General features: G+C 44.9%; 1 protein-coding gene across 1 annotated transcript; it reads left to right on the forward strand.

Moving 5' to 3' along the window:
* Nucleotides 1-713: 713 nt before the first annotated feature.
* ldlrad2 (low density lipoprotein receptor class A domain containing 2) lies at nt 714-15,145 on the forward strand (the record flags this gene model as incomplete). Its single annotated transcript, XM_080749557.1, has 6 exons — nt 714-801; nt 4,955-5,132; nt 6,049-6,377; nt 8,172-8,321; nt 9,098-9,238; nt 14,829-15,145. The coding sequence occupies 6 exons, from the start codon at nt 714-716 to the stop codon at nt 15,143-15,145; spliced, it is 1,203 nt and encodes a 400-aa protein (XP_080605683.1).
* Between the last annotated feature and the right edge of the window lie 4,647 nt (nt 15,146-19,792).

Genomic DNA, 19,792 nt, shown 5'->3' on the forward strand with positions numbered 1-19,792 from the left:
TTTGAAAAAGTCTTTGAAAAAGTATTTGAAAATGTCTTTGAAAAAATCTTTGAAAAACCTGTTTCTATATCAGTGCTGCTCACACCTTTTCAATTGAAGGACCCCCAAAATGACATATATTTGGCCACGGACCCCCATCTCAAAATATTTAGTTCCAGGGACCCCCCCCCCCCCCCCCCCCCCAGGGACCCCCCCCCCCCCCCCAGAAGCAAAATTTGAGTTACAAATATTCGCTTAAAAAATACATATATTCAAAGATTAGCAAATATTTTCACGACTTTAAAAAAAATAGCAGATCTACAAGCTCGCAGCGCGACACTCGGTGCCGCGCTGTGAGCTTGTATATCTGATATTTTTTAATAGCTAAAGTATAAAATAATTAGGGCCCCTTGGGCCCTAGTAACTCAGTCCCACTTTTACCCCCCTTTCATTGTGACTCCCCTGATCAGACATGTACTGTAGAGGGACGGAGTAGAGAGAAAGAGAGAGCGAGAGAGACATATAGAGAGGGACAGAGGGAGAGCTCTCGCTCGTCTTGTTTCAACGCAACTTTCAGCAGAACAATCTTTAACGTCAGCTTAAAGAGTCACAATGTTGTTGTTCTCTTAACAACATCATCTATGACTGTGTCTCAGTCTAGAGAACAGCTGTTTGCCTTGGACTAACAGACCTTCTTCATCTCCCAGCGGTTGGAAGCGGAGGATCCACTGATCATGGAGAGCATGGTGTTCCATCATCTGGTGTCCAAGCTGCTCCTCACTGTGTGTCTGATGACAGCCAACAGCACAGCTATAGAGACTGGTGAGTGGAGATATCGTTAAAGGAGTAGTCACCCCCAAAACGACTTTTTGTCTTTGGATTACTCACGCCTTGAGACTTGAGTGTAGTAATATATTTTTTTAGTTTTTTGTCGCATTTCTAAGACAATAATTTGATTACAATCAGCGGCATCAGTTCAGAAAAAGCTAAGGTATGGCAACATGACTGGTGTCTTGCACGCGCGCCACCAGTCATGTTGCCATACCTTAGCAACAGGCACGATTACAGTACATTTTATTATTTTCCCCTGTAACCAAGGTATGGCAGCTGCCAAAGCTTGCCATACCCAATTAACGCCTCTGATTACAATAAATGTACCCCCATTGATTCCGGATTAGGGCCCAAATGCATTTGGGTCCCCATCTGGAATCGATGGGAGTAAATTGACTATAACATATATTTTTTTTTTGTCTTAAGAATGTGACAATTACAAAAATATAATTATATATTATTGAACTCAAGTCTCCATGGCGTGAGTATTCAATAGGAAAAAGAAAAGTCATTTTGGGGCTGAAATACTCCTTTAATCTATAGGGACTGGTGGGTAAAGATATCATTAATATATAGAGACTGGTGAGTGAACTTCATTCTAACCAATGATTCACAGACTTTTACATTTCAGGGTCTCCCCTATAACTCTGACAGTACTTGTAATTGTCAATTTAGAACCCTCTAGAGCAGTGGTTCTCAACCTTTAAAGGCCGCGACCCCCAAAATAATCATATTTTAACTGATTAACGAGGAGCACTAAGAGTTGAGGCATTAGCCTTCATTTTGTATCGCATGGTTCTATGGTGAAAATAGCAGATGTACATGCTCAGCTTGTAGATCTGCAATTTTCAGAATTCTTGCCTCTAATATTAGACAATTTAGCCAACGTTTAATTGCCATTTTAAAGGTATTAAAAAGTCATTAAATTGTCACTTTAGAAATGTACAGATACCCTCTGGACCAGGGGTGGCAAACAGATGATTCAATCCGGCCCAAGGCATGCAGAGCATGCATTTCTAAGTGTTATGAGGCGTTGTGAGCATGTAGATCAGCTATTTTCACAATTACTGCCTCTATAATATTAGACAATTTGGGCAATGTTTAATTTGCCATTTTAGAGGTATTAAAAAATCCTTAAATTTTCACTTTAGAAAATCAAACGTTATATTGGTTTGTTTACTGTCGAGTGACAAAATACAAGGGTTCACATTAATTTCAATCATATCGTCACTGTCGGGCAGAAACCTCGTATCTCCAAGTTTCAAATTTGTATATACATATTTTTTTTTTCACAAAGTAAATCCCTGCTTCATCATACAAGGCCGTAGCACAAAAGTAGTGAAAACAGCAGATCTACAAGCACACAACTAGATCAGCTGTTTTCACTAGTTTAAATCATTTTCAAAATGATAAATGCAAAACGAACGGTATTGGACATACAAGCTTTTCACCCGACAACGACGATATAGGCTACTACCCCAAATCGTTTGGGGACCCCACTGGGGGTCCCGGCCCACAGGTTGAGAACCACTGGGTTATAGAGTATGGAGTGAAGAGCATTTCTGATACGCATAGGGGGGGAAGGGGGGGGGGGGGTCACGGCAGGAGAGAGTCCCGTGGTCTCCCCGGGTTACAGAGCTCATAAAGTCCGGGGTCGTTAATCTTCTCATTATGTTGGCTTACAGCCCAGAGGGTCCGGGATGAGAGGGGGGGGGGGGGGGGGGGGGGGGGGGGGTAATCAGACACTTTTCAATGACTGTGCTGTTGATCCCTTTATTTGACACCCGGACCAGGAATTGTGCGTGCGTGCGTGCGTGCGTGCGTGCGTGCGTGCGTGCGTGCGTGCGTGCGTGCGTGCGTGCGTGCGTGCGTGCGAGGGTGAGAAATGAGAATGTGTTTGCCTGTGACATCATCATCCTACCCGGATGTTATGTGGGAACTCCTCTAAGCTGCGTCTCAAGTCCTTAAATCAGGGGTCTTCAACAGGGGGTCCGGGACCCCTATAGGGGGTCTTCAAGAGTTACTACAGGGGGTCCTTCAAATCTTTGTGTGATAGAAACCTTTTTTTCTCCTTTTTTATATAAACCACTTGAACCCTAATGTCCTTATTCTGAGAACTTTAGCCAAAAATAGCAGATCTGCAAGCTCACAACGCCTCGCAGTGCGAGGCGTTGTGAGCTTGTAGATCGGCTATTTTCGGCAAAGAGCTTTGGTGTAGAGGGGAAAAAAGAGCAGACTAAGTACAGAGTGAAAGGTCAAGTTTATTACGTATTGATGGTTCAAGTGGTTAAATATCTGAAAACGCAAATTGACATGAATCCAAAATACACTGATGATTGTGCTGTCAAATGATGAAACTATATGGAATCTGGGAGTTCCTGCTCCATCTCTCTCAGCTAAGGGGTCCTTGGCCTGAAAATGTTGAAGTCCCCTGCCTTAAATCAAATCCCATTTCCTAGTTCCTCCTTGCTTGTATGTTATAGTCAAGCAAGGAAAACAAGGAAATAGGAAAGAAGTGTAGGAATTAGCTAGGAGCTCATAATAACATGAGACGCAGTTCTACTGAGTGGCAAACAACTTCTTTCTGGCCTTGACAGCCCATACATCCATACCGAAAAGTCCTATCTGATTGCATTAACCCATTTAGAATGGGTACACATTATTGTGTATCAATATTTTATGCTTTAGCTATTGAAAAATAGCAGATATACAAGCTCGCAGCGTGGTGAGCCTGATCCAGTGTCTTTTGAATTCTTCTAAGGTTTTTTGAAAACCCTATGTTTCTATGTCAGCAATCTGGCCAGCCATCGTCAAAGAAAAGGTCCTTTTCACTTAACTGGAGCTCAGTTAGTCTGTTCTTGAGAGACTACTATGTCAGTGGTGCTCAAACCTTTTCATGTGAAGGACCCCCAAAATGATATGTATTTGGCCACGGACCCACATCTCAAAATATTTAGTTCCAGGGACCACCCAGAAGCAAAATTTGAGTTACAAACGTTCGCTTTGAAAATACATAATTATATTCGCACACATTTTCACAACTTTTTCAAAAATAGCAGATCTACAAGCTCACAGCGCTGTGAGCTTGTATATCTGCTATTTTTCAATGGTTAAAGCATTCAATAATTCTAGGCCTACATTTTAAACGACGTTAAACAACGTCAAATGACCTTAAAATCACTTTGCCACTCAGTTCACTTTATGTATGTGCATACTGTACCCTCTACTTTTGTCTAGATCAGAGGTCTTCAGCAGGGGGTCCGCGACCCCTAGGGGGAATGTTGTAGCCAGAGAGACACAGACGTTCACTTTGGGTGAACTTTGCGTGAACTCTGAAAGGGGAGATACTGCTGGCTAGATGCAGTGTGTAGATGACTGGATAATACTATTCCGTTTACTGACTTTTTGACTAGTACCAACAAGCTCGACTAGTGGTTAGTCGACTAGTTGGTGAAAGCCCTAATACATATTTGTATCAACAGTGAACATATATATATTGTTATAAACATATGTATTTATTAACAGTGAACATGTTAAATGTGTTTACAGCAAATGTGGTAGATTTCTGCGGTCAAACCATCCTTGTTATAAACATATATTCCTAAATATATTTATTAACATATATTTATTTACAGTAAACGTAGTAGATTTCTGTGGTCAGACCATCCGTGGAGACAGCATGGTGTTAGTAATGTAATGTAATGTAATTTTATTTATATGGGGTAGGCATTATAAGCGTAAGCTTCTGCCTATACCTTTTCGGACCATACAGTGTATACTGATATTGAATGTATTGTACTATACTGGCTGCCAAATGGGACCGAAATAAAACTTTCTAACTAACTAACTAATGTAACTGTTAATATGTTTATAATGTCTGTGTCACTAATGTATTTTATTTACAGTGATGTTAACAAAACTTAAATGTAAAGTTATAACTTTGCTTGTAACTTCTTGTAACTTGAGCCAAAAATGACCCAAAAAGTATCTTAGTTACTTGACGAGTTGCAGAAATATGAACTCAGTTACCAGTAAGTTACAGCAAAATGTTACTTAGTTACGTAACTCAGTTACATGTAACTTTAACTTCCCCAACACTGGATGTTAATGTGTTTATAATGTCATTAATGTATTTAATTCACAGTAAACGTGGTAGATTTCTGCGGCCAGACCATCCGTGGGGACGGCATGGTGGTCAACTCTCACAGTGAGTCTAAGAAGTACTACTTCGTCACCATGGGAACGGACTGTCACCTGACCATGCAGGCCGCCTCCCCCAGGGACAAGGTGCAGTTCCACTTCCGCTTCTTCCTGGTCTACAGGTGGGTTGATCTGTTTACAGCAGGGGTCCTCAACCTGTGGGTCGGGAGGACCCCCAGGGGGGTCCCCAGATGATTAACTTAATGTGCAGCATTGTTTTCATCACTCAATGGTAAACAAACCAACATAAAGTTGAAGTGTATATAGAGGGCATCTGTAGGCCTACATTTCTAAAGTGACAATTTAAGAACTTTTTAATTCTTCTAAAATGACAAAATTGTCAGATATTAGAGGCAGAAATTGTGAAAATAATATATTATGAATCACAATAGAACCGTGTTATCCCTCTAAGACCCACAAATAGAAATACTTTCAAAAAAATGTTGTTGTAAGGTTTTATAGCCATAAATCAAAAATCATAAATCATGCTCTAATTTGGGGGATATTTTTCACAATAATAACATATGTACATGTTCTAGACATTCTAATGATCACCAAAAAAAATATTAGAGGCATTTTACTTAAAAAGTGAGATGTTGTTCGTCAAAACTCTGGAATGTCAGCCTCTGTGGCGGGTGTGAATGTCAGCCTCTGTGGGGGGTATTTATATGCAAATATTGTGGCCAATGGCATTGTAATACTAAACAATAGAATCCAATGGTGAAGTTTAGGTGGTAGGGGGAGCTAAAATAAAATGATTTAAACCTTTTTTTGGATAAAATACAAACGTTGTAACATTACAACAGTGGGTCCTAGAGGGATTATACAAAATGCAATGCCTCGACTCTTAGTGCTCATCAGGTATGATTATTTTGGTGGTCACGACCTGAAAATGCACTAACAGTATGTTTATTTATAATTATTTACCTTACCTTACCTTCTTCCTGGTCTACAGGTGTGTTTATTTCCATGTAGTGTTTATTTATATGTATGTTTGTTTATAAATGCATAAATACATTTATTTACCTTACCTTACAGCCTGCTGCGGGTGGCGCCCCTAAGCCCCGCCCCTCTCCCGCCCCAGTCGCCTCCAGGCTCCGCCCCCAAGCCCACGCCCAGCAACAACTACAACAACAACAACGGTGACGAGGAAGGCGGAGGGGCCGGGGACCCCTGCCACGCCGGCTCCTACATCCAGTTCTACGACGGGCGGGACCGCGCCGCCCCGCCCGTGGGCCCCCCGCTGTGCGGGAAGAGCCCGCCGCGGCCCGTCCTCTCCACGGGGAACCACCTGACCCTCCGCCTGGTCACCCGCGGGACCCAGCCCCGCGTGGACTTCGTGGGAGACTTCACCTCCTTCAGGCTGGGTGAGGAACTGCGTCTTTGTCCCGCTCAACACCCTGGGAAGCGTTATGTGTTCGATGTGAACCACTTCCACCGTTAGTTTATACTCTAGCTCACATTATGTCAAACTCAAGGCCAGGGGGCCAAATCAGGCCTGTGATTGAATTATCTTCGGCTCGCGGGATGATAATTAATTACTATTAGAACTGGCCCACTGGCCACTGGTATATTGCACATGCAATGCCTGGGATTCGAACCAAGGTCTCCCGCATGAAATTCCAACATCTTACCCATCAGTCCAAAGGGATATCCCTATGGACTGCGATGGGGAAATATTATACTTTTGATGCCATCAGGCTGAGGCAATGAGTCACTCTGTTACACACGCACCACCACAATACTACAAGTCCCACAATGCACTGCTAGTGCATTGGCGCGTGTCGAGAGCCTGTGACCGCAAGCCCGCATTTAAATAAACATTGAACCAGTCCGGCCCTCGACTAAAATTTTGGCCCCCTGTGCATTTGAGTGTGACATACATCCCTGCTCTAGCTCAATGGTTCTCAACGTGGATTTCAGGGACTCTCTATAAATTCCTTTATGGGGGTCTAAATTGAGCCTTACGAGTTTGTAACTTTGACAGTGTACAAATGGAAGCAAATGGACCCTTTGTACACTGTCAAAGTTAAGGGGAGACCTTCAAATGTCAAAGTTTGAGAACCACTGTTCTAGCTGTTCAAAAATCTTTGAATATATGGGCCTATATTTTAAAGCTTTTAAAATGTTAGTTTCTGGGGGGGCCGCCGTAACAGCATATTTTGAGATGGGGTCTTCATCAGACCTTTCTAATTCTAATCTAATTTCAGATTAAAACCTCTAAATTAAGGGCATATTCACACTGAGGTCCCGAGTGTGCACTTGAGACCACTTGGCAGATTTTGTGATGATGTGAAGGCTGCTTACTGTTCCCCGAAACGCATATCACAGCGCCGTACCCGAGACCGCCCTGGGAGGTAATCTGGAGTCTGTTTGATGCGTCCTCGGGAACGGTGCGCTGCAATGTGAAGCTACCGCTCCATAAACATGGATGTTGACTGCGGTAGCGAACCCTGCTGCTAGGATAAAAAAATAACAAGGATTGGTCCGTGACGTCACTATTAAGATGCCAAGGATGTACCAGTGACGTTACTAACATTATTAGAGACGACGTTACATTGTGATGTTTCAAAGAAACGTCAGCACACACTGCTTTGGTTGTGTATTGTTGTTCTGTTATTGTTACAACTCAAGATAACGTCAGGAACACAGTAAAAGTGCCTCTTATTCTGTGACATGACATTCTATAATCTTCCAAAGCCCCATAGTCAACAGCGCCCCTGGGAGGCACACACATAGACTACCATTACAGCTGAATGAAGTGCACTTGGGCATGGACGAATCTTGGCCAATGAGAATGCAGGCAACCGTTTTCAGGAACAGTTGGAATCAGTCGGACCTCAGTGTGAATCCGCCCTAAAACCTTTGTAATCCACACTCAGGTTAAATGGTAAATGATGCATTTATATAGCACCTTTATCCAAGGCGCTTTACATAGATTGTGCATTACATTTACCCATTCACACACACATTCATACACCGATGGCAGAGGAAACCATGCAAGGCACCAACCTGCTCACCAGGAGCAGACGTAGGGTTTTCTTGCTCAAGGACTATTCAACACTAACTCTGGGGGAGCCCCGGGATCGAACTGGGGACCCTTCGGGTACCCTCCGTGTTCTAATGACTGTTTCTCTACCCCTGAGCCACCGCCGCCCCAGGTTTCAACCAATCAGAGTGCAGAGGAGAGCCCTACTTCACGTGTGGGAACGGGAAGTGCATCCCGCTCAGCCTGGTGTGTGACGACAAGGACATCGACAACTGTGGAGACGGAAGTGACCTGGAGGAGAACCTGACCTCAGGGTGCAAAGGTCAGTGACCTGGAGGAGAACCTGACCTCAGGGTGCAAAGGTCAGTGACCTTTAGGGTCAGAGGTCAGTGACCTTTCGAAGAACCTGACCTTAGGGTGTAGAGGTCAGTCTGGACAAAAATCAGTTATTAAGCTCACAACATGTTAACAATAGCTACTATTGTAGTATTGTATACTGTATTGCAGTGGTTCTCAAATTATTTTGTGGGGTCCCCAGGTGATTAGCTTAATGTAAAGAAAAGTCTCACTCACAACAAACCAACATTTAAGTGTATGCAGGGTATCATAACCTGCACATTTCTAAAGTGACAATTTAAGGACTTTCAAGACCGTTTTAATACCAAACTGGCCAAATTGCCAAATATTAAGTAAGCAAGAGGCAAAAATTGTGAAAATAGCAGATCTACATGCTCACAACGCCTCGCAGCGTTGTGAGCATGTCAATCTGCTATTGGATCTCTATGGAACCTAGTAACGCTAAATCTAATACCTGCAATTCCAAGTGCTTGTCAGGACGGGGGTCCCCAGTTGTTAAATCTGTATATAATAACACTAGTCCGGTATCAGTGATGCCAGTTATGTCCAAATTTGGGCAGTGAATAGTATCAGTGACTGATGTCATGTATATCAGACAGACATCGGACATACATTCAGTTGTTTACAGCAGTGGTTCTCAACCTTTTCAGGCCGCGACCCCCAAAATAATCATATATAGGCCTATAGATATAATATATTTATTATAATAAATCTGATATCGTTTCATCTCTCTTCCAGCAGGTCAGGTGGTCCCGCCCTCTCAGCCGCCGCTGCCAACACCAACCCCGCCCCCTCCTAGTGTAGACCCGCCCACCGCCCCGCCCCCCGCCCAGAAGAACTGTGGGACGGAGAACGGTTCACCGAGTCAAGAGTCTGTGGCAGGTGAGCAACTGAGCTTACATGCAGGCCCTGGGTGCTTTAACTGTTGAAAAATAGCTGATATACAAGCTCACAGCGCGGCACCGAGTGCCGCGCTGTGAGCTTGTAGATCTGCTATTTTTGAAAAGTCGTGAAAAAGTCTTTCAAATCCTTCCTATACGTTTTTTTTGGAAGAACCTTTGTTTCTAATGTCAGTGGTGCTCAAAATCTTTCATGTCAAGGACCCCCTAAAGGATATGTATTTGGCCACGGACACCCATCTCAAAATATTTATTTCCAGAGACCCCCCAGAAGCAAAGATTGAGTTACAAATATTCGCTTCAAAAATACATATATTCAAAGATTTGCACACATTTTCACGACTTTTCAAAAATAGCAGTGACGTGACGTGACGTGACGTGACAGACTGACGGACTGACAGATAGCCGGTGGAGGTTTTGATAGTAAATGGGGGGTGGAAACATGGGGGCTTAGTCTATTCACAAGTCTTGAGTAGCAGCCGCCTGAAGGTGACTTTTCATACCAATTTCTTCCTTTAAGGCTTGCAGGAGGGCGTTCCACATGTTGGTGGTATAGCAGGAGAACGAATAAGAGCCTTTTATAGTGTTAAATCCAGGTTGAACATGATTAGTGGAGCTGCCTCTGGTGTTGTGACCAACGCAGCAACCAACACAGATACAGCAGCTCAACAATGTCTGGACACTCACATCTGATCTGGTCACAGCAGTGTGGTCAGCAGGGACGTGCTGGCCATTGGGAAAAAGCGGGACAACTCCCGAACGGTCCAGGCCGGCCATTAGGAAAAGATTTAAAATAACAAAGTAAATCGTCATCTCCAAGTTTAAAATGTGTAATTCTTTTCGCAAAGCAAAGCCCTGCTTCATCATACAAGGCTGTCGCACAAAAGTAGTGAAAACAGCAGATCTACAAGCACACAACGCCTCGCGGTGCGAGGCGTTGTGTGCTTGTAGATCTGCTGTGTTCACTAGTTTAAATCATTTTTAAAATGGTTTTGGACATACAAGGTTTCCACCCGACAATGACGAAATATAACTCATGTCATTGGCCCACTGGCTTGTCACTTGTCATGATCTGAAATGGCAAATATTTGAGTAGCAGCAGCGCTATAGAGAGATCTCTCTCTATAGCGCTGCAATGAGGGCCTCTACAACTCTTTTTTCCCGGGCTGAATCAGGGGCCCAGCACGTCCCTGGCGGTCAGTCTGTCAGGATCAGATCAGATCAGATCTCAAACAACAAACGACGTCACAGTCTCTCTACTGTAAAACTCTCCCTCAACTTTCCCTTTGGGAGGATCCTGAATCAGGCTGTTGTTTGTGTCCAGCGTCAGTCACTTGTTGGGGAGACAAATTAACACGACTATACCGGGAACGCATGTCTGTGTCACTCTAGATTTGAACCACTTTAACCATTATTTTTATGCTTTAACTATTGAAAAATAGCAGATATACAAGCTTGCTATTTTTCGAAACATTTGAAAAGTTTGTGGACTTCAAATTACAAAATTATGTGTATTTTGCCACAAACCCCCATTTCAAAGTATGTCGCTCCAGGGACCCCCCAGAAGGAAGTATTCAGTGCCGCGGTGTGAGCTTGTAGATCTGCTATCTTTCAATAGCTAAAGTACAGTATATATAATAATGGTTAAAGTGGTTCCAAATGAAAGTGTCCAGTTCGTAAAGGTTTAAGTGAAGTAGCATTCAGATGCAAAGTGCTTCTATGACGGGTGTTGAAGGTAGTGTGGGTTCTGCCCTCCTGTCGTTGTTAATTCCATCTCAATACTCCTCGTAAACCAATAAACTGTGATGGATTCTCCCGGCTTAATGCAGCCCTTTCAGAGGTCCTGTCCTCTGTGTTGCTTCTATCCCAGGGTGGGGGGGGGGACTGAGTTACCAGGGCCCAAGGTGGACAGGCCTTAATTATTGTATACTTTAGCTATTGAAAAATAGCAGATATACAAGCTCACAGCGTGGCACTGAGTGCCGCGCTGGGAGCTTGTATATCTGCTATGTTTGAAAAGTTGTGAAAATGTGTGCAAATCTTTGAATATAGGTATTTTTTAAGCGAACATTTGTAACTCAAATTTTGCTTCTGGGGGTCTCCTGGAACTAGATAATTATTTTGAGATGGGATATTTTGAAATGGTTTTTCAAAAACCTTAGAAGGATTTGAAATATTCAAAGACTTGCACAAATGTTCAGGATTTTTCAAAAATAGCAAGATCTACAATCACTTGGTGCCATGCTGCCTGTGAGCTTGTATCTGCTATTTTTCAATAGTTAAGGCACAAAATAATGCCCCCCCTATGAGGAACATTCATGGGGGGCCCACAGTGAATCCTTGTACCCAGGGCCCAGAATTTGGTGTGACACCCTTGTCCCTTTCCCCTGGCAGAAAGAAAGGAGGAGCAAATAGAAAGGCCTGTGAGACTGAGCTCCTCTGGCAGCCTGTCTCTTTCTCTCTCCGCTGTGCAAAGTCTCTGAGCCACCAAGACAGCTATTGTTGTGTTGCATCTCATTGGAACGGGGAGGTTAAGTTCACATCATGGAGCTGCAGTGGACGGTCGTTTTGGCAGCTGAGATCCGTCTGAATGGGGTTGTGTGTGTGTGCGTGCGTGCGTGCGTGCGTGCGTGCGTGCGTGCGTGCGTGCGTGCGTGCGTGCGTGTGTGTGTGTGTGTGCACGTGCGCACTAGGGCTGTTAACATTCCTCAGAAATTAAATTTGAATGTTTGTCTTAACTCTTTTACTGCTACGGACGTTCCCGTTCGCCCCATTTTTGACGGCTGCGCGATGCCAATACAGATCGTTCTTTTTACCTCGTCTGATGACTGTAAAGCTGATGTACTTGAATAAAAAACATCAAAATAAAAGAAATGGAGCCTTAGTCCATGGAGGTAAAATTAGAAAATGTGTTTCTTTTGTAATTTGCCATTAACCCTACAAGGGCCGGTCAGAGTGAACCAAAGGGCCCCCCGGTCCGCACAATGCCAAGGTCTGCACAATATGATTAGCCTAGCTGTGGCGGTAATAGAGCTAATACGATTTTTTATTGTTTTTGCGACCGTAGGTCGCAGTTACTTCTATACCAGTAAGACTCCCTAATCGGGAGATAAGCGACCGTTGGTCGCTTATCTCCACAAATATAACCGACGAATCTCACTAAGTCTGACCTCACAAGCCCCATATTTGGACACGAACAACATATAACTCCATATATAGAGACATAGCTGCTGACATCAGTATGACATCACACTGCTGACATCAGTATGACATCACACCGTACACAAATGACCCTTATATAAGACCGGCATTATCTACCGACAGATTAGATGCAAGCAGGATCTCGACTCTGACACAACTCATCGGCTCATAAGCTGGTTCTCCCTCCATATATGGAGATAACCGACGAATCTCACTAAGTCTGACCTCACAAGCCCCATATTTGGACACGAACAACATATAACTCCATATATAGAGACATAGCTGCTGACATCAGTATGACATCACACTGCTGACATCAGTATGACATCACACCGTACACAAACAAAGGTGTGACGTGTGACGTGTGACCGACGGACGGACGGACGGCCGGTGGAGGTTTTGATACTAAACTGCGACCTAACGGTCGCAACTATCCAAACCTCCACCGGCTGTCAGTCCGTCAGTCAGTCCGTCCGTCTGTCCCTCCGTCACGTCACTCGTCACACGTCACACTTTCCCCCTACTCATATCTCCGCCACCGTTGGCCCGATCCATGCCAAAATTTCCACACAAACTCCTTGCCTGCCAAACTACAACCTCCAAGGACCCCCGGAGCTCCAGGGACCCCCAGGTCCCTGGGGGACCCCCAGGTGTATAAAAATTACCAAATGTGCAAAAAAGACCAAATGACCACCCCAACGGGGCTGCACACGGGGAATTCCCGGGGACCACCGACACCTGGTGCTCCAGAACGGATGCAAAAGTGGTGGCGCCCCCAGTGGAGGACCCCCTCCACTGCAGCGCACATAAAATGCCGCAACTCGGGCTAGGAGCGACCGGGAGAGCCGGGGCCGGTACCTATTCGTCCGCTTCGGCGGCGCAGAGACCCCACCCCTCATTTCTCACATGGCCCTCTTCTAGCGCCACCATGAGGCCGATTCTTGCAAAACACATTTTTGGACACTGCTCCTACAATTTTTGCCCTAAAATCACGCAAATCGGTACACAGTATGTCTACACTCATGTCATCAACTTGGATCTGTCCCATATAGCGCCACCTTCAGGCCGATTTTTTAAAACACATTTTTGGACACTGCTCCTACAATTTTTGCCCTAAAATCACGCAAATCGCTACACAGTATGTCTACACTCATCTCATCAACATGGATCTGTCCCATATAGCGCCACCTTCAGGCCGATTTTTTAAAACACATTTTTGGACACTGCTCCTACAATTTTTGCCCTAAAATCACGCAAATCGCTACACAGTATGTCTACACTCATGTCATCAACATGGATCTGTCCCATATAGCGCCACCATCAGGCCGATTTTTTCAAACACATTTTTGGACACTGCTCCTACAGATTTTGCCCTAAAATCACGCTAATCGGTACACAGTACGTCTACACTCATCTCATCAACATGGATCTATCCCATTTAGCGCCACCTTCAGGCCGATTCTTTTAAACACATTTTTGGACACTGCTCCTACAATTTTTGCCCTAAAATCACGCAAATCGCACAGTATCTCTACAGTCATGTAATCAAAACGCATCTGTCCCATCTAGCGCCACCATCAGGACGATTTTGGAAAGAAGTTTTTTTTGCCTATTTGTGGAGATAAGCGACCAACGGTCGCTTATCTCCCGATTAGGGAGTCTTACTGGTAATATATGTTTATTTACAGGGACAATACAAAAATGTTCTTCCATTTCAGTTACAGCGCAGATACAGCTCAGTTCCTCTGTATCTGTAGCCTAGTTCCAGACCCTGGATCACTAGCCACACCCCTTTAAGATTTTGTTTTGGCGATTCAAGGGTCTAGAAGTGCTCTCATTGAAGAGGCTTTTCTCGTTCGAAAATCCGTATGGCGAATCAGCGTCGTGAATCAGCGTCTTGTGATCAGCGTGGGTGGGGTTTTCCCAGAACTCATGTGCGTTTCCAAGTAAACAAGCGCCGCCGCCGGACCATACCGCACATAGCGTCGCCCGTCGCAGTAATATGCGATCGTATCAATCTCGCTATGAAACATCAGTAGCAGGCATGTTATGTTGTGTTTGATTCCTAGTTCCTAGTGCTCCTATTCTGCCTGTTTCTTTGGTTAGCAAGTAGCACTAGCAAGCAACATGCTAGCCACTAGCCAGCCACATAACAACACTGTCATCTGCTTTGCTACTGTTGTGTTGGTCAGACAGTGAACCAATCGCAGAAGACTGCCTCTTTGGCAACGCCCATCCCAGAAACTGCCTTGGACGAGAGCAAGTTCAGACTGAATAATGGAGTGAAACGAAATGTCAATTCAGGCTGAGTGTCAGGCTACTGTATCTGCTCTCCATGCTACTGGTATCATTTATTGTTGTTTCCTCCATAGACTCCTGGGTTCCTGTGTATCTCCTCTACATCCTCCTGGGCGTGCTGGGAGGCGGGGTGCTGCTGTGCTGGTGCTGCTGGTCTCCCGGCTGGCTGCTGTGGCGCGTGAGCGCCTGCCGCGCGCTGCCCTGCTGCAACGCCGCCTGCGCCTCCTGCCAGCTGTGTGCCCGCAGCTGTGCCCTCGGCAGGGAGACGCACCGGCCCGCCAAGGTCTGCCCGCACCCGGGCAGCGGAGCGGCCGCGCACGGCACCGCCACCACCACCACCACCACCGCTAACGCCAGCGCTAACGCCAGCGCTAACTCTGTCGCCGTGTAGAGGAGCGGAAAGGTCCTGCGCGGTGTGTTAGCACGCTAACGCGGCAGAAAGGCAGGACGCTAAAGCTAATAGCGGTGGACACAAAATGAGACGTAGCGCGGACGAGACGAGGATCTCGTGATTGACGGACGGGACGATGGACGCTGAACTGTGGGACGACCCGTCGTCAACGTCTGCAGGAAATGTGTCGGTAACTTGGGGTTGGTTTCCAGACCGTGAGCAATACAATACAACTGTATGGAAGGATTGCTTAAATGGTAAATGGTGCATTTATACAGCGCCTTTATCCAAGGCACTTTATAGATATTGTGCATTACATTCACACACATTCATTACATTCACCCATTCACATAGCGATGGCAGAGGAAACCATGCAAGGCTCATCAGGAGCAGTTAAGAGTCTTGCTCAAGGACTCTTCCACACCAACTCTGGGGGAGCCCGGGATCGAACCGGGAAACCTTCGGGAAGCCTCTGTGTTCTAAGACGTTAACTCTGGTTAGACTGGTCATCTCCTGCTGACTGGCCCAGACCAGTCACGTATCATAACCTGGGTCCTCCTACAGGGTATCTACACCGCCCGTCGGTCTCGTGTGGCAAAACAATCGGAGCTCTCCACCCACTGATGGGTGTGGTTGGTACAATGACAATCTGAAGTTGTTTTTATCCCTCGATGTTTTTGTAACCCATTTTCTTTTACCCGTTGTCAATTGTCTCATGTAATCCTGGGCGCAACACTCCCTCTGCCAACCTGGGCAACCTGACCTCATGCTTCCTTCTATGCATGAGGAGTCCAAGCCGTTTTTTTTTTCACCTGACGGGGTGGGTTCCCCGGTTGGACGTAGCGTGTGGAAAGAACACGTTATTCCAACCAGTTCCTTTCCCCTCCATCAGACGCCACAGCTGGCCAGGGGGAGGCAGTATAGTGACCAGGATTACTGCATGTTTTTTTTTTTTTGGGGGGGGTATCTGCCCTAGGAGACACGGGGAGAACATGCAAACTCCACACAGAAAGGCCCTTTCGCCAACTCCACCTCTAGGCTGTGGGTGTAGGAAAGAACACAAAAACAGCAAAAGTAGAAGATCTACAAGCTCGACACGCGTGGTTCATTGACTGTAAATATGGTCGGTGGAAAGCCATTGGTTTCTATGATGTGAAAATGAAGCTTTTCTGTCCCTTGTACGGGTGCCACCATCATTGTAGAAATCAACGTTCATTGGTAGAAATGGTACCATCTCGAATGCTATTGGCTGCCAACGGTCACGTGCAACCGCAGGGATACTTGGGAGAATGTAGTGTTGAGCTTGCCGAAAATAAAGCACACAAAGAAGAATCATCGCAAGCGTGATGTGATCACAAGCCCCTCCTACAGCATACCCTGCTTTAACATCGATTATAACATGAATTGGAGCATATTTTCACAAAACACATATCATGGTGATTGAAACTAGCGTCAAGAACCATAAAGTATTTACGACAATAATGTTTATTAAGGTACGAAAATTTTATGTAAAAGTTCGGGGGGAAATGAAAGGAATCCTATGGAGAACATGTTGCTTCTACCAGAACAGCAACCAAGCATGGGAACTTTTAGTTCCGTGTTTGCTTCATTTTAAATGTGGACAGCTGGCCCCCTGATATGGTTACAGTATTCCTATAAACCTCATGCAGGGAGAAATATAGCAGGAATGTCCTCAGTGTGTGTGTGAGCCGTCCCTGCGTGAGGCCTGTTTGGTTTAGGAGGTGTGTGTGTGTGTGTGTGTGTGTGTGTGTGTGTGTGTGTGTGTGTGTGTGTGTGTGTGTGTGTGTGTGTGTGTGTGTGTGTGTGTGTGTGTGTGTGTGTGTGCAGGGGCGTCACAACTGGGGGGGGGGGGGGGGGGACTGAGTTACTAGGCCCAAGGTGGAGGGCCATTCATTATTTTAACTATTGAAAGATAGCAGACATACAAGCACACGATGCCACGCTGCGAGCTTGCAGATCTGCTATTTTTGAAAAGTTGTGTAAATGTCCAATGAAGGATATGTATTTTTAAAGCGAATGTTTGCAACTCAAATTTTGCTTCTGGGGGGTCCTTGGAACTAAATATTTTGAGATGGGGGTCCGTGGCCAAATACATATCATTTTAGGGATCCTTCACATGAAAAGGTTTGCGCACCACTGACATAGAAACATAGGTTTTTCAAAAAACCTTAGAAGAATTTTAAATATTCAAAGACTTATATTCCAACAATTTTCATGATTTTTCAAAAAATAGCAGATCTACAAGGTCGAGTGCCGCGCTGCGAGCTTGTAGATATGCTATTTTTCAATAGTTAAAGCACAAAATAATGCGTAATAATGCGTTCCCAGTCTGTCCCCCTATGAAGAACATTCATGGGGGGCCCACAGTGAATCCTTGTATCCCAGGATTTGGCGTGACACCCCTGTGTGTGTGTGTGTATGTGTGTATGTGTGTGTGCGTGCGTGCGTGCGTGCGTGCGTGCGTGCGTGCGTGCGTGCGTGCGTGCGTGCGTGCGTGCGTGCGTGCGTGCGTGCGGTGCGTGCGTGTGCACATACTTGCGTGTGCGAGTCTCCCAGCAACCCAGAGTCTCACAGCAGTGTTTGCTCATGTTCTGTGTCATGGTTCTCTGAACATCAAAGTCCCTCCACACACACGCTATAGTGACGGCACGCACGCGCACACACATGCACACACACACGCACACACACACGTGCGCGCACGCACAGACAAAGTGCTTTTCAATCAGTTGGAAAGCAGAGGAAAAAACACAAATACATTTCAATTCAATTCATCACATTATTGTTCCAGTTTTAAAGGGGAAGACCACCCATTTTCAATATTGAACTATGTCATTAATATACCTTAGAGGAGTTGTGTGAAAATAAAAAGAAAGTTCCCCCTCTTCTGTGTTGCCTAGAACTGGAGGATTGATTTTGGCGTTTGTATTGCAAATTACAACTTGATGACATCACACATTGTACTTTACAATACAAAGCCCCAAATCAATCCTCCAGTTCTAGGCAACACAGAAGGGGGGGGGGGACTTTTTTTTTTATTTCCACACAACTCCTCTAAGGTATATTAATGACATAGTTCAATATTGAAAATGGGTCAACCTGGCATCTGTATATATTTGTGTAAGTATAAGTTTTCAAACCGTCTCGAAATTACCCCAAATTTCGAAAAACCCATGATGGAAAAACTCCCATATCTGCTGGGTGAAGTACGACAATGTGCAAACGCAGCAGCAAGATGTGTGAGCTGCTGTGATAGGAGAAGGATATCAAATGGAACACAACCACCTTAAAGACTACTGATCATGGTGTAGGTGTACATCCTTGCACTGTCTGCATCCAGTAATCTCCATACATGAAAACTGTTCCACTCCTTTCAATTGTATATATGTTTTTGATTGTATTCTATTGATTGATTGATTGTATTATATTGATTGATTGTATTGTACTGTGTACACTTCTGCTTTAACGTATGTTTTCTCATGCCAATAAAGCCCTTTGAATTGAATTGAATTGAATTGTGTGTGTGTGTGTGTGTGTGTGTGTGTGTGTGTGTGTGTGTGTGTGTGTGTGTGTGTGCGTGTGTGCGTGTGTGGGTGGGTGTGGGGGGAGGGGGGGGGGACCCCAGACTCCCAGAGTGAGAGGCTTGGAAGGATCAACAGTGGACATCCAGATGTTTGTTGAATAGAAGAACATCTGGAGGGGGGGAGTGACCCTGGGGTCACCCTGGTGCCTGCTTTGTACATGTCATCATGAGTGTCATCTTCTGTGTTGCCTAGATCTGGAAGATTGATTTTGGGGTTTGTATTGTAAAGTACAACGTGTGATGTCATCAAGTTGTGATTTGCAATACAAACCCCAACATGATTAACTAACTAATTAACTCATATTTTAAGATGACTTTTTAAAGTGACAGTATACCCCTTTAGGTGACAGTACCCCTTTAAGTATCAAGCATGTCTCTCTCTCTCTACTTTACAGTAGTGTTGACAGTGAGTAAATGTACTTAGTTACTTTACAGTATCGTTGACAAAGGGAAGCAGATCTGATTGGCTCAGAGCCTCATCAAACTGTGTGTGTTGTCGTTACGTAACCATGGTAACCTTCCAGCTTAGATCAGACCCCCCCCCCCCTCTCTTTCTTTCTCTCTCTCTCTCTCTCTCTCTCTCTCTCTCTCTCTCTCTCTCTCTCTAACCATGAAGCTCTGGCCTTTTTTACACCTTTCAGTTGAGGAGAAAAGGTTGTAAAATCTGAAAATAAAATAAAATAAAATAAAATAAAATAAAATAAAATGAAATGAAATGAAATGAAATGAAATGAAATGAAATAAAATAAACCGCGCCCTCTGGTGTTCTTGAGAGATTAGCCAGGGTGTGGTGATGTCATTAAGTGTGCCTGCTATGCAATAGCAGAACACTTATTGTAATCCGCCATACTTAAAGCTATACTGTGTAAGATGCCCAACTAGTGGTCATTAGCCCTATAGCAAACCGCGGTCGCGTCCGCGTCTTTCGGACGTTTTTCGTACCTTCAGACCCCCGCGTCTGCCTCCACCTCGCTGAGATCCCTTGTTCCTGTGCGTTCAGTAATTCCAGAGATACGGACTCCTTCACCCTGCCTGGTAGGCGAAAT

This window comes from Nannobrachium achirus (assembly GCF_963921795.1).
Source record: "Nannobrachium achirus genome assembly, chromosome: 19".
Lineage (NCBI taxonomy): Eukaryota > Metazoa > Chordata > Actinopteri > Myctophiformes > Myctophidae > Nannobrachium > Nannobrachium achirus.